Here is a 15,117-nt window from a genome sequence, read left to right as displayed (position 1 = left end):
AAGTGGCGATCAGTGGGCTGTAAGGGACACCACTGGGGCGATTGGTTTGTTGATAAGTCCCAGACATTATTTATGGGAAAACAGGCACTGGCCCCATCAATAATTCACCCTGGCCTCTGGATTAAAGTTAGCCGACTGCGTGGAACCTGCCGTGGACATGGATCAGGCCCCTGTGCCAAACTCCTTAGCCATGAGTGGCAGAGCGGAAGGGAAACTGACAATCTCAGTAAATTAAGACCTTGAAGGTTGCAGGTTCGAATCCCAGAATGAGGGGGGAGCATTGTTCAGGCAGCTATATGAAACTTGGGGGCGTCGTTTGCACAGCCTGGTTAAGGAGATGGAGTCGTAACCACGGGGTTTGGTCCCTTTGTTGAACCCATTTGCGAGGTCCGTAAGGTAGACAGCCCCAGTAAAAGGCTTGCTGTAGATATGTGTAAAATGTGTAGGTCCAAACAGTGTCTCCTGGGTAGAAGTGTCAGATATCCTGTTGCACGTAAGTTATTTATTACAAAGTGTTTGCCTGGCTCCTTAATAAGCTCGTTAATTAAACATGTAATGTGGCCTCTGTTCCGGGGTGGGGCTGTCGTGCTTGGTGCCTGGATGCGATTCACCAAGGATCTCGCTCCTCGACATACAGACTCGTGCGCAGGAGAGTCGCTAGAATCTCTGGGCTGCCAGGTCTCGGAATCTTGCACCTTGCTGGTGCGAATGTAGCTGGAATAGACCTTTAGATGACATCCACGTGTGTCCAATTAAATGCCGTGTTCATGTATAAACAGGTGGCAATGAGCTGCTTTGTTCCCTAAATAATGAGAAGGCCCTGTTTTCTGGCAGACCTGGTCCACAGCCGCAAGCGGCCAGTTTCATGCAGTGGGCAGTTTGCCATCATCTGGGGTTTCATAGTCTTTTCTTAGCACGACATGTTCTTTTGTCACCTGCATTACTCTTTATATCTCCATCAGGCATCAGGTGGATTTGTACAACCTAAAAATCATGAAATCTTAAAATTCCATCATTTCCACCAGGTAGTGGCCCTCAGTTTGTGGCAAAAATCTGGGCCCTGCCTGGGTCATCGGTGTCTTGGCCATAATAGTTGGGCCGACTCATTGGGAAACCTCATTTGAGGGAATGGCCTGTAAACGCATGGATTCAGGACAGGGACCTGGCTGGTGAAGACCTTGGTGAAGCTGGCATCTTGCCACAGGGTGAGCTGCACTGCAGGGTCCCTCCCCCCCCCGTGAGTGCCATGTGGACACGCATCAGCGATCAGCCATTAAACCGTGTTGGCAATAAGACAGACCCGTGGAGAAAGGGGCTCCCAGATGGCCCTCAATTGCTGAAAATGTAAAGGGGTTCGGCCCAGGAAGAGAGACCGAATCTCGTGGAATTTCTGGCTTTGCTGTGAGGGCAGCATGAGGCTGTAACAGAGATTGAAGGTCAGCTTTGAAATGGAAAAGAAATTTTGGGTAAATTTTTGCAAGTCAGGGCAACAAACTTGGATCGTTATGAAACGTGTCCGTAACGCAGCATTGATCAGAAATACATTCAGAAACGGGGATAGATGCTTCTGTTTGGCCATTATCCTTATTCACTTCCTGTTGCCCAAATGAGGGGACTGCTCATTGCGTATCTGCTCATTGCAGGAATTAATATACTTGAATGATTTACGGGTTCTGCTTTTCAGAGATGAGAGGCGTCTTTAAAACGCTCTGTTGCTGCGTTGGCTGCAGAATCTTTAAACGTAGGTGGCTAAATTTACCCCAGAATGAATTACTGCACACAGGGCGAAGCAATCTGCTAGAAATGTGAGTTTCAGCACTGATTTATGAGCGACGTATTTGCTGGACAGCTTAATGGTTTGCGCCTCTGCCCTTGACGCTCGCTGATGCCGCTTGCGGGTCATAATCCTACCAGGTTGAGGGAATTTGGGATGGGAAGGTGATGGGAAATGTTTCCTCTCTACAGCTGCCGTCTCCTCGCGGTGCTGTGAGGGTACCGGCTGTCCCAGGATAGGGGGGGATGTCGTTGGACCCTCGAAAAGATGCCAGGCAACTCGGACGTCTGAAAGCGTGTAAATAAATGAATCTGAGAGCCGGCATGTCGCTGTAATCCTGCCCTGCGTAGCTCTGCTCGGGTGGAATTACCAGCACGCCGCCCCTGCCCAGCTATTTATCCGCTACCTGGACGGGCTTGCACCCCCTCCCCCAGCACACTCTCGGCAGCCCGCAGCAGGCCAGTGCTGCATTATTGATGCTCTGCTGGCAGTCGGCTCTCTCTCACAGGGCTCTGGTTTCCGCTGTGCCCCCCCCCCCCCCCCCCACTGGCCTGATTGCCCGCAGGGTCGTTGGTTTCAGCGCCACTTTTCCTATTCTGCTCATGGTGGCTTATTCAGTAGTGATGCACCTATATGCTAAATTGCCCGATACTGACAATACATTTTTGTCTAATGTCACCGATGCTGATGACCTATGAGCCATTTTCTGGGTTGGGGGGGCGGGGAGGGGGGGGGGTCTGGCCACGGCACTTGGCGGCACAGATTAGCAGAATTACATTTAATTCTGTGGGAAACAAAAGGTGGATCTGCGGGCCTGATTTCACGATGAATTATAAACGTGTTGAGTGAATCTGTCTCAAAGGCCGAGGTTTCTTCAAAGTAGTGAATAAGCCAAGAAGATCCCTCAGATGTCGTTGGAGTTTAAATATCAACTAGCAATATCTGCCAAGGCTCACACATGGAGCCGATATCTTGAATTTTCTTGAATACTGGCCGATACGATAATGTGACCGATATACCGTGCATCCCTGTTATACGGGAAGCGTCTCCGCCCAGCCTGAAGCCCTCGGGGACAATCGGCGTGTGTTCAGGTGCACGTCACACGCCATCGCGGTGCCTCCAGCTGGCCCCACCAGTCGGCTGTCTAGGGCGAGTCCCCGCCGGGCTCAGATCACGACCCGCCGTCGGCTCCGTGCTTCTCTCCACCAGTAAGGGTTCTGTTTTCGTCACATAGTCGGCACCCGCCAGCCTGGCCTCACCCTCTGTGACCTCCAGCCCAACGCAGGTTTCCTTAAGTACCTTCTATGAATATTCATATATTTGCAGATCATTTTTAGATCTTTAGATCTCTGCACCTCTCACGGCTGTGCCAGTTATTTCCCACGGCAGAGGTGGCTCTCTCTCAGGTCCTCGTCTCACTCACCCATTTCTATTGGTCCCACCAGAAGCAGTGTTATCTTCTCCCGGTTTTCTTCTGCTCCGCCCCCTTAGTGTTGACCGAGGCTTTTCTCTCTACCCATATCTGCAGGTGTCGCCCAACTGAGCCCAGACAGGAAGCTGTGTTTGGAATAGCCCCGCCCCCTCCCACTCCCTTACGGCGGGCGGCCCACCCACATGCACGGCACCATGGGTAGCTCCCCTGAGGTACTCTCCTGGACCTCCTGCCCCAGCCTGTTGGTGGGGAAGCTGAAGGAAGAGCTGAAGCTGACCGTGGTGGGGGATGCCATGAAGAAGGCGGGCTCAGGTGGGGGTGCCCAGACCCAGACCCAAACCCAGACCCCAAACCCAACCCCGGCTCCACCGCAGATCATCGCCGATCTTGTACCGCCAGTTTTGCCACCCCCACCCTCGCCAGTGCCTGCTGCCCCCATCACGCTGCTGCAGCCGCCTGGTCCGGAGGAGGAGGCGGCAGGGCTGGGGGGCGGCAGCCCGCCGGCCTTGGCGCTCAGCGAGGACTCGTCCCGCGAGCAGAGGCACTTCGACAACAGCGTGCTGCAGCTGCGTGAGCAGGAGGATGGAGAGTCGCCCGGCGGGGACTGCGGAGATGCCGACGGGATGGGCGATGGTGCTAGCGAGGGCGGGCACCCGGATGGTCACCATGGCGACGGGGCCGGCCACCACCCTCGGGAAGACATCAAGCTGCACTTCCAGAGGGCGGGCGGCGGCGGTAACGGGGGCAGCGGCTTCCTAGAGGGGCTCTTTGGCTGCCTGCGGCCTGTGTGGAACATCATCGGGAAGACCTACTCCACCGACTACAAGCTACAGCAGCAGGGTAGGTACAGGAGTGCGACCCCCTGTCAAAGCCAGGCTCGCTTATAACCAGGAGGGCGGCGCCGCAGACCCCCAGATTTCCCCAGTCAGAGCAACACACTCCCTGCGGCTCTGTATCTGTAGGGCTGAGCAAATCACTAAGCGTGGCTTCCTATCCCATGCCCCCCTCCCAGTCCAGCGCCCCCCTTTCCCGTTGCCTGGGGCTTTTTAGTGGAATATGGCTGAAATTCCACCCCAGCTGGGTGGATCGACAGGCCCTCGGCCGGCTCTCTATTACCCCGGGACACTGATACTCTGCCAGGACATGGAATGTCATTCGATGTTCGGTATTGTAGCTGGAGACTGATTCTTGCTCCAGGGAAAGCACTGCCCACGTGGATCGGGGTGGGGGGTGTCTGAACTATGCTCCTGTCCCAGTGGAATCCATACCCGTCTGCTGTCTGGAAGCAGTGAGCGGTGGATCAAGTGGTGATGACAGTATACTGGTCAGCCTGGGCCTACCTGGTTGTAAAAGGACTGGCTCTCTCATGGCAATTAAAACTTTCTTGAATGTTCCGGTGTTATTTTCTTTTAATTGTCCTGTAGCTCTGGCTTCTGGCCTCTGATTAATGGCCGAGCCGCTGTGAATGGGCAGGTGTGGTCTAAGTCCTCCGATTGTCCTCCCCTCCCCCCCCCGGCAGACATGTGGGAGGTCCCATTTGAGGAGATCTCAGAGCTGCAGTGGCTGGGCAGCGGGGCACAGGGGGCGGTCTTCCTGGGGAAGTTCCACTCCGAGGAGGTGGCCATCAAGAAAGTGCGCGAGCAGAAGGAGACGGACATCAAGCACCTGCGAAAACTCAAGCACCCCAACATCATCAGCTTCAAGTAAGCCCCCGCCTGCGGCACATTCACGCCAGCTTGCCTGGTATAGACCACTCTGCAGGACCCTTAGGTGCCTTAAATCTCACGTCTCCTCCTCCCTGATGTTCGCCCACCTCCCCACAGGGGCGTGTGCACCCAGGCTCCATGCTACTGCATCATCATGGAGTACTGTGCCCAGGGCCAGCTGTACGAGGTGCTGAGAGCGGGCCGCAAGATCACCCCCCGCCTCCTGGTGGACTGGGCCTCAGGGATCGCCAGTGGCATGAACTACCTGCACCTCCACAAGATCATCCACAGAGACCTCAAATCCCCAAAGTGAGCGAGAGATCCGGCGGGTCAGAACTGGGTCGATGTGGCAGGCCCGCGTGCGGTCTGGCACCCTCGGCCATATCTGTGACCTTTACATGACTGCGGAACTTAAGCTGTTGGGTTAATATTTGACAGGTCATGGCAGATGGGTGGGAACGATTAAATCGATAACGGAGATGAGCAGCGCTGCCAGGCTCTCTTATGCTGACGTGCACTTCGGTCTGATAACTGAAGAGCAGTGTTTTCCAGTCCTGTCCTTGGAGAGCCACAGATAGTCCACATTTTTGCTCCTACCGGGAGCTGGGAGGGAGCAAATACACGGACCGACAGTGGGCCCCCAGGGACCGGATTGGGAAACACTGCTGTAGAGGGTTTCATTCCCCCCCCACTCTGAGTACAGAGAGCAGCCAGCTGTCCACACAAGGAAGCGTTTGTGGTTTGCTTTCCATCCTGCTACTTTACTCGGCTGTCACTGGTTTTCAGAGAAGCAGTTAAGGGTCTATTTTAAAATGAAACACAAGCCATACATTTAGGGTGATATCTGCTACAGAGCAACTGGAAAGTGAAAGTAAAGCTGTCAGCTGTAAAATGTAAGGCATTTCAGATGATTGATTTTGTATCTGTGTGTGTTTGCTGTTGCTCCTGTAGAGGGTCAGAGTTGTATGCTCTGCAGAGATCTGGCTTTACGGGAGTGTTTTATTCTATCCCAGCGTACTGGTCACCCACAACGACACTGTGAAAATCTCAGACTTCGGGACCTCCAAAGAGCTCAGTGACAAGAGCACCAAGATGTCCTTTGCGGGGACGGTGGCCTGGATGGCACCGGAGGTGATCCGCAACGAACCGGTGTCCGAGAAGGTGGACATCTGGTGAGTGAGGCTGGCCCGTGCTCTCCTCGCCTTTGGAACGCTGTGAGACGGTGTCACTAGCTCTGAATGACGCAAGATTTTGGTTGCCGATTGAGCCTATGGCTGCACAGCTGCTGTTCTGCAGACCATTAAAAACTGCCTTGCAGTCCCTGGAATGACTTACGTTCTGCCGGGAAGGTTTATTTAATCTCCGCTTTAGTGAGGCCGTTTTCCAAGCATGTTATTCCTCTGTACTAGGGCAGTTCAGGTCCTTTCTCAAGGTCACAGCAGGAGTTCTCCTCTGTGTTAGTTGTTGGCCATGAAATACAGGTTACTGACGCAGCCAGATAAAATATATTATATGCACACACAGAAATGTGTGTGTGTGTGTGTGTGTGTAATAGTATAATATAGGGGTGAAACTGTTGTAAGTTGCATACTGATGATGATGGTGGTAGATGGTGATGATGTCAATATTGTTAACAGTTTGTGGGATTACTTGGTGATGATGCTGGTAGTTGATATTCGGCCATTACACTGCACCTTGTGGCCCCTCCAGGTCATTCGGGGTGGTGCTGTGGGAGCTCCTGACAGGGGAGATTCCATACAAGGACGTGGACTCCTCAGCCATCATCTGGGGTGTGGGCAGTAACAGCCTGCATCTCCCAGTACCCTCCACGTGCCCTGATGGCTTCAAGATCCTCATGAAGCAGACCTGGTGAGGAGAATGTTCGACTTCCTCTGTCATACACGTGTGCTTCAGGATGACCTCCTCCAGCCTCATCTGCCGCCGTGTCCTGCCTTGTCCCCCCTGCAGGCAGGGGAAGCCCAGAAACCGACCCTCCTTTCGGCAGATCCTTCTGCACCTCGACATTGCTTCTGCCGACGTGCTTGGGGCACCTCAGGAGACGTACTTCAAGTCCCAGGTGAGGGAACCACAGTGACTTTCCGTCAAACCTCCCAGAGGTGGTGAGGACAGAGAGACAGGGTGTTTACCTTACAGCGTATCTCAGAATGCCCTGGAATAGCTTAAATTGCCCCAATAAATAGTCATGCGGCCATCTAACCATTTTACGACCAGATTAACTAGCCGTGGTTCACAGTCCAGTAGATATCCAGTCCGTTGTGTAAGAAACAACTGGCGCCTTTGGATAATGGCTAAGCTACAATGAGGGTGTTTGTGCAGCATGTTATCTATGTATTACATTGTAGGGACCAAATGTCCCCGTTATTTTGATACTGAAGGGAACATGTTGAGGGGAAGCTCAACTTTCGAGAAATCTGCGATTGCAATCACAAAACCAATAGTGGCAAAAGTTTTGTATTTAGTTTGGTTACTTATGGTTAAGGTTAGGGCTGGGTTAGGGTTAGGGGTGTCATTGTTGGGATTGTGGCTTTTCCCATATAAATGAATGGACAGTTCAATAATCCTAGGAACACAAATGTGTGTGTGTGTGTGCGTGTGTGTGTGTGTGTGTGTGTGTCTCCGTCTCCCAGGCTGAATGGAGAGAGGAAGTAAAAAAACACTTTGAGAAGATCAAGAGTGAGGGCACGTGTATCCACCGGCTGGATGAGGAGCTGATTCGGCGGCGGCGGGACGAACTCCGGTGAGAGTCAGCGGCCGTCCGCACCAGGACCAGGCTCATGACCCGCCACCATCTCGCCTGGCCTTTGACCTTCCCCTCCTGCCCCTTTCAGACACGCGCTGGACATCCGGGAGCACTATGAGAAGAAGCTGGAGAGGGCCAATAACTTGTACATGGAGCTGAGTGCCATCATGCTGCAGCTGGAAGTCCGCGAGAAGGAGCTAATGAAGTAAGCCCCCCCCCCGCTCCATCTCCTCCCCCCCCACTTACTGAGCCGAGGATCTCCCAGAGACCTCCCAGTCATGGAGCGATCCACTGCTGTCTAACCTGAAACCAGCCAGTGTCCCAGCCTTAGGAGGGAAACCAGTCATCTCTGGAATCCCGTGAATGGATGGAGATGAAATGTGAAACATGCCTTATGTCACTTGTGTTTTTGACGCGTCCCTGTTACATAATTATTCTACTTCTGTACTCTGAATTAGAATTTTTAGGCAAATGCTGTATTGATGATCTTAAAGAGGGTAAATTGAGGAGGTCCAGTGAATCCTTGCTTTATACGTTTGATGCTGGCAACTCGCATGAATGGTATGTGAGTGTGAGTGTGACTTAGTTGTTCCCTGCCTTGCACCCATAGCTTCCAGATAGGCTCCAGACCCCCCCCGTGGCCCTAAATAGGACAGGAGATTACAGAAGATGGATGGACGGATGGAGAAACGCATGATTTTTCCCAATTAGTCATTAGAAAACTTTCTTGCCACAAATTTAGTTTAGCTAAAAAGCATGGTCTAACGGCGGAGTTTTTAAGTTATATCCTAATCCTTTCTGAAACAGCACAAAATTAAGGGCCCTCAGTCATTAAATTATTAACATCCTGTGCACAGTATAATTTTCACAGCTCACTGTTGGCAAGAAAAATTGTTGCCAGCCTTGTTAGGACATTTTGTTTCACTAGATTTGCCATTCCAACAGACGGATTGGCGTAATACTGTCCTTTTGTGCCCGTGCTAGCAAGTACTCCACTCTGCCCCCTGCAGGAGAGAACAGGCAGTGGAGAAAAAGTATCCTGGAACATACAAACGGCACCTGGTTCGGCCCATCGTGAGGACCAACGCTGTGGAGAAGCTAATCAAGAAAAAAGGCAGCGTGTCCCATAAGACAGGGGTCCAAACAGCCAAAAGGTCAGAGGTCGCTAAAAGATGGAATTGATTCCAGTCTGTCATTACTGAGCTTTTAAATGATTGTTTTATTTATCGCAAACCATTCTGACTTTTGACCTCCTGCAGGCCGGATCTGCTTCGCTCTGACGGAATATCCAGTGTGGAGACGCTTCCCTCCCCCTCACCGCTGTCAGGCAGCCCCCGCATGTCCACTCCTCCGGGCAAGGCCAGGTATCGCAGCAAGCCTCGACACCGGCGTGCCAACAGTAAGGGCAGCCACAGCGAGATCTCGGTGGTCTTGCGGGGCGGAGCCTTGGCCCCAGAGGAACAGCAGCCCCTGCAGGCCCCGGCTGAGGGACCCCGTCTGCCTCTGCCGGGCCGCGAGGACGCCGCAGCCAACTGCGCCAACAACCTGCGCTACTTCGGCCCGGCGGCTGCCCTGCGCAGCCCGTGCTCAGACCACCCGCGCCAGCGCATCGCCGGCTCCGGGCCTGACCTGCTCTCCACCACCGCGGAGGCCGACTCAGGGCGCCAGGGCCCCAGCACTGGGCCTCTGTGTCCACGTTGCCAGACACACCCCTTCCCTGGCTGCTCGCACTGCCCCGGTGCGACCTCCTTCCCCAGCCACCCCCGGCTGCCCCACTATTCCCTGCTGAGCACTGGTGAGGGGTCTCCCCCGGCTACCCCTGGCAGCCACGCCCCCACGACAGCCCCCGAGCATGAACCCCGGGATGAGGGAGTGCGGCAGGAGCCAGAGTCCCCCAGGAACCGCTCGCCCCTGGGACTGCCCCGCACTCTGAGGCCCCTCAGGAAGGTGAGCGGGGGGTGGGGGGTGGGGGACGGGGGGGGGGGAGGATTACACCCGCAGGGCAGCTCAAGTCGGGCAAACAAGGAAATGCGAACAAAAATTTTGTGATGTCAGAAAAATCTCTCATTCGTCAGCATATTAAATGCAAGACATTCAGTAAACTGACCCAAAAGAGCATGTAAATCGAGTTCAGACAGTCAACACGCTGCATTATCACATAGGTAGTTAATTAGCGGAGAACTTTGCATCGCTGACGACCTGCGTGTGCTTCCAGGGCAGCGACGAGTCTTCCGAAGAAGAGGAGGGGGAGGTGGACAGCGAGGTGGAGTTTCCACGGAGACAGAGGTAACCGGCGACCTTTAAGCGGTCAGATAGTCAGCTTAGTTACCCTGAACCTGACTGCCGTGTGACTGCACGCGCAGTGCTGGCTCAGCTGTGGCCGATCCTTTAGGGTCAACTGGGACGTAATGATTTGAGGATGCCTGTACGGAGGGACCTTCATGGACCACTCCGTCCAGCAGGACTCCGGTATCAGATATCCATGAGTGATGTGCAGAAACAAATAAAACTCCTACGTCAGTTTTGTCGTTACCTAGAGAGAACTGAATACTTAAATGAAAACCGGTGTTTGGCCCTGATTTTCGTTGCATCGTCGGACACAGATGGCTGCCCATAATTCATTCATTCATTCATCGATCCTTATTTTACCAGGGAAAGCACTAAGAACAGTGTCTCATTTACAATGACGCCGATTCCTCTTCTCTGCAGGCCTCACCGCTGCATGAGCAGCTTCCAGTCCTACTCCACCTTCAGCTCGGAGAACCTGTCGGTGTCGGACGGCGAGGAGGGCAACACCAGCGACCACTCGCACAGCGGGCCCTTGGAGCAGCTCAGCGGCAGTCAGGAGGAGCAGCTGGACGAGCTGCTGTCGCAGACCCCCGACATCCCCATCGACATCTCCAACCAGTCCGACGGCCTCTCTGACAAGGAATGCGCCGTCCGCCGGGTCAAGACCCAGATCTCCCTGGGCAAGCTGTGTGCCGACGAGCACAGCTATGAGGTCGGTGCCCATCACCCCATCTCTTTCCTCCCAGTTACTCCCAGTGGCAGTTTCCCACTTCTTATAGATCACCCCTTCAACCTCCTCTGTTTGCTGCCAGTGTGTTCTGTAAGGAAAGTTCTCTCATATGTTAATGTTACAATGCACATCAAATACAAACTGCATAAATGGAGTATATAAGACTGTATTTCACAAAGGAGTAACTAGATTCACTGGTGTCATTTAAAAGCTGTGTTTTATCGTTAGGATCTGTAATTTACCATCTTCGCCTCTAGATGGCGACATTGTGACTTTATCGCGACTCGTAGTTAAGGGCTATTTAGCGTGTAATGTTATTCAGCTGCTAATGGACAGCGCTTGTGTGGTGATGGCAGAGTGACGCTTTGCCGGCTTTTGGCTTGGTGGTGCTGTTGTGTCTGGGGTTCTTGCCGCCACCTGAGCTCACCGGACCCCCCCCACCCTCTCTTCAGAACCCGCTACACTTCAGGGAGTCGGACTGCGACTCCTCCGAAGCTGAGTGCTCCGACTGCACCGTGAGGAACAACAAGCCCAGCGGCACCTCCACCTGGTGAGAGCCCCGGTGTGGACAAGCCTCGCCAGTCCCCGCCGGAGAGCACCCCCCCTCCCCCCCAACTCCTACAGATAAACGGCAATAAGAGGAAGCTGTCATCCCCTGGCAAGGACTGCTACTCCTTCACTCTGCAGCCCAAAGCAGGGACCCCCATTTGTTAATAACACTGTAGTTAGTGTAACATTCACAGTATATTTTTGAGTTGAATTATGAAAAACAACAAAAGGACACTGTTTAAAAAAAAAGAAGAGAAGAGAAACTGTAACCAAACTTTGTATAGCGTGGAGTATGTTTGCTGAGAATGCAGCGTGGTTCGGGTCAGCTGACCCGGCAGGGTGGTGTGTCTGTGATGATATCACTGGGTCTGGGGTCCCGCCCCCGCCATTCACAACCTCCCACTTCGGCCCTCTGACGAGGAGTCGCTGTGCCACCTCAGGACTCGCCTCCGCCTGACCAGTACAGTGCAGACCATTCCAGTATAGGACCAAAGGTGAGCACTTACAAACACCCCCCCTCCCCCCTTCGTTAGCCAGCGCTGTCCTCTCAACCAGGAATTACCTGCCAGTTATCATTTTGTGGGTTTGCAGAGTCCCTCTCCAGGAGGAAGGTTGGGTTGGGGGGCGTACAGTGCGGCTTGAACACCAGCATGAACTACCCCCTCCTGGCCAAACCGCTCCCAGCGGAACCTTCCAGACTTCTCGCCCCAGCATGTCTGCTCAGCCTGTGATGCTAGACTACCTAAAGAGCATGTGTCCTGTTGTCAGGGAAACGGATAAGCAGATTCAGATCCAGCGTGTATTTAAAGGAACAAACAAACCGCTGTTTCACCTAGCTGAGCTTAAATAGGCCGGATCAAAGGAAAGCCTTTTGCCTTTGCTGCTGTCTAGTACGCTTGTTATTCTGTGAAGGTACCTGTTTTTGGGGGAACGTGAACAAAAACCAAACCAGTGTTTTAATTTCTCTCCATCCACACTTCCCTGATCCCCTGCTTGTTGATCTTCTCTGTATGTGATCAGATCGGGACTCTTATTGATCCTCCGGTCGTGACCTAGTTCTGGAAGAAGAGCGTTGCTTTATTCAGTGTTTGAACAAAATTCGGTCTAAACTAAGCTTCTTTTCAAGATGCGGTACCAGTTATCCTGGAACCCTGTCCTTCTGCCTTGTCTCATTCCGTTCTGCGCAGAGGTAATGTTTTGTTTGTGTGCATCCAGGGAGTGACCAGGACAGGTGCCCTCATGTGTGTTTGTGTGGGTCATGGGCATCAGAGAGCAATAATGTAGCTCCGGCTTGGACTGGGGGTCGCTGGGGGTCGCACGCTCAGGGCTGTCTAGCAGGCTGGACAGACGCATCGTCGATTTTATTGGAGACGAGTGACGAGCAGCTCTTTATTTAATACTTTTTATTTGTTGGACTTAATGTGAGGCAACGCTTCCGTTTGCCTTTCAGATGCTCAGGTGTCCGACGACTGCTTTTCGCGGGGGAGCCCGCAGTGTCTGACGGTCCACCGAACAGTGACGTTCTTCTGGGCTCTCATTGCACTATCGCCATCAGCTACGGTCTGAAGTTAAGGTTCAGAGCCTGCGCTCGATCGGGATAATTTCCGTTTGTCTTGTTTTTTTTTCCCCGGTACTGCCCCCGGCTTTCTGTTTATCGAGGAAGGGGTACTGCATCTTCCCCTTGACCACCGTCATCATGTCTGTGTTCCTCTTCGCTCCTGTAAGCATCTGTAGTATTGAGGTCGTCCGCAGCCAGTCAGAACTAAAGGAAAGGCGTCAGGAGCCCGCAGATGTGAGGAGAAGGATTGCGAGTTGCCATTATGGCTAAATCCATCACTCGTATTTCCTGCCAGTTCCTCGCCTCTGCAATCTTCTCGGACTTGTGGGTTACGTCTTTTTCACGGCAAGGATTTGTTGGCATGAACAAAGCCATGGGAAGCAAACTTTGATTCTGTGAGCTGCAGTATGGACACCCACAGTCCCCCTCTGTGTTATAGCACGGGAAAACCTACGTGCTGATATTTATCACCAACAGCTACAACTTGTATCTTGTGACTTGCAACAAGGGCTAGCTGGCCGCTAAGTCCTCCCCCTACCTCCTTATCACCCCCCCCGTTGAGTGACTGATTTGGTGAGCTGAACAGTGGGTGGTGTCTTGTTAAGAATGATTGTTCTCTGAGTGTGACCTTCTGCTGTGGCAGTAGGGTATTTGAGGTGTTACCTGATCCCCCCACCCCCCGCCACTGTTTACAAGGTTTCAAAAGATTTTTGTTCCAAACCAATCACTGGAAAATCATCAGGTGGTGTTTGGAGTGAAGGACAATGTATTAGTGGCGGAAATGCTGTAACATCTTGTAAATTATGATTGATTTTAATGTGTTCGTTTAATTTAAGCTTTGTGTTCTTTTTTTTGTAGCTGGCCTACATGATCATTAAATTAATTTATGTTTTGATGTAAAAACTGTTTTATCGTAGATCAGAATGTTAATGTCTGGCAGCTTTTTCCCGCAACCTGTCAGCAGTAAGACTCCATTCCCGAGTGGATGAGGCAGGCCTGTTGAGAGTGGAGGCAGGCCTGTTGAGAGTGAACGCAGCTGCTGGTGTTAATCCGACAGGGCCTGCAAATCTGCTGCAGCTGGTCCTGGGTGTCTCTCACCCCAGTACGGGTCTCACATCAGTGATTGGGGAATGAAAACGGTGGCTGATGACCCAGGCCGGCCACTCCCACTCACACACTCATAATTAAACTTAGACAGCTTTCTGCTGTTCTGCTTTACTTTAAGCTGATGCTCAGCTCTGCTCTTCAGGGGCACTGGATGCTGTACAAGGTCCTCCTCAGTTTGGCTCTTTACTAGCTAGTATTTGCCTGCTGGAGAATGAATGGCAGCAAACGGATCTAGGCAGAGATCACACCCCACCTGAGAATCAAAAGATGCTGGTGAGGGATGAAAGCCAGTAAGATAATAGGAAAGCCAGTAAGATAAGGTAGAGCCTGGATTGTTATGTTGTGGACTTTCAGGTTTTGGAGAGACCAGAGGTCCCGTTGCCTTGAGCCCCACTATGGACCTTCAAGGACTCTTCTCTTTAAGTTCTGTCACACATCCCAGCAGCTGCTTTCACCCAATTCCTGTCAAAACGTGGGAACTGTCTTGAGGAACTGATGAACCTACCCCGCCCGGGAGGATTCTCCTGGCTGTCCCACCCAATCCGCTCCTCCTGTTGCTCGTCGTATTCCCCCTTCTCTTACTCCCGATTGGCTTCCCCATGAACCAATCCTGATAATATCCTCTAGTAGCCAGTGTACAGTGCAACGGGGGGAACTAGGAGGAATAAGAGAATCAGCAAACAACTGCATGGAATAAAAGCTGATGTACTGTACTGAAAATGACTGTTTCCTCTTCCTTTGCAGTTCTGAGTCTTTGCACGCCGATCTAACATCATATCTCTGTATCCATGGATTTACACAGAACAAGGCCACCTCGCTGCTACAGCTAACACAGAATCCCCCTCCCGTGTTCCTCCTCGAATGAAATAAAAGTTTGGGCTTTGATGCATCGAGTCATTGGACAGATAAGGCTCTAGGGATGGGGGGGGCAGCGAGGTCACTGCTTGCCCAGTTTTTTAGGTCAGCTGCGGTAGTACGGTGCCCGTGATCCATGACAGTGGAGCCAAGGAGCTAATTCCGCCTCAGTGACAGGCGGCAGGATGTTAATGAAGAAGAGTGTGGTCTAAACATCTTCCTCACTCAGTTTATGTCCAACCTGGCTGCTTTCAAAGCCTTGATCTATTTCAAATATATTTGCTAGGTGGCCTATCTCTGGTCGCGAAGCGCTGCATCAAGACAGGATGTGCTTTGTCCTTCCCTTTGTTTTCAGG

General features: G+C 52.5%; 1 protein-coding gene across 2 annotated transcripts in view; it reads left to right on the top strand.

Annotated features, from left to right (window-relative positions):
- The window catches only part of si:ch211-45c16.2 (mitogen-activated protein kinase kinase kinase 13), a 29,863-nt gene extending 15,237 nt beyond the window's left edge, over nt 1-14,626 (top strand). For both annotated transcript variants that reach the window (XM_049001918.1, XM_049001917.1), the window contains exons 2-14: nt 3,303-4,046; nt 4,726-4,909; nt 5,030-5,221; nt 5,926-6,084; nt 6,623-6,781; nt 6,881-6,989; nt 7,561-7,670; nt 7,762-7,878; nt 8,684-8,827; nt 8,933-9,620; nt 9,889-9,959; nt 10,383-10,674; nt 11,145-14,626. In XM_049001918.1, the coding sequence (XP_048857875.1) occupies nt 3,389-4,046; nt 4,726-4,909; nt 5,030-5,221; nt 5,926-6,084; nt 6,623-6,781; nt 6,881-6,989; nt 7,561-7,670; nt 7,762-7,878; nt 8,684-8,827; nt 8,933-9,620; nt 9,889-9,959; nt 10,383-10,674; nt 11,145-11,246 (2,985 nt within the window). In that variant the 5' untranslated portion in view covers nt 3,303-3,388 and the 3' untranslated portion in view covers nt 11,247-14,626. The remainder of the gene's footprint in view (nt 1-3,302; nt 4,047-4,725; nt 4,910-5,029; nt 5,222-5,925; nt 6,085-6,622; nt 6,782-6,880; nt 6,990-7,560; nt 7,671-7,761; nt 7,879-8,683; nt 8,828-8,932; nt 9,621-9,888; nt 9,960-10,382; nt 10,675-11,144) is intronic.
- Nucleotides 14,627-15,117: the final 491 nt, after the last annotated feature.

This window comes from Brienomyrus brachyistius, unplaced genomic scaffold (genome assembly GCF_023856365.1).
Source record: "Brienomyrus brachyistius isolate T26 unplaced genomic scaffold, BBRACH_0.4 scaffold62, whole genome shotgun sequence".
In the NCBI taxonomy this organism is placed as follows: Eukaryota; Metazoa; Chordata; class Actinopteri; order Osteoglossiformes; family Mormyridae; genus Brienomyrus; species Brienomyrus brachyistius.
This window is presented reverse-complemented; position numbering and strand designations above follow the sequence as displayed.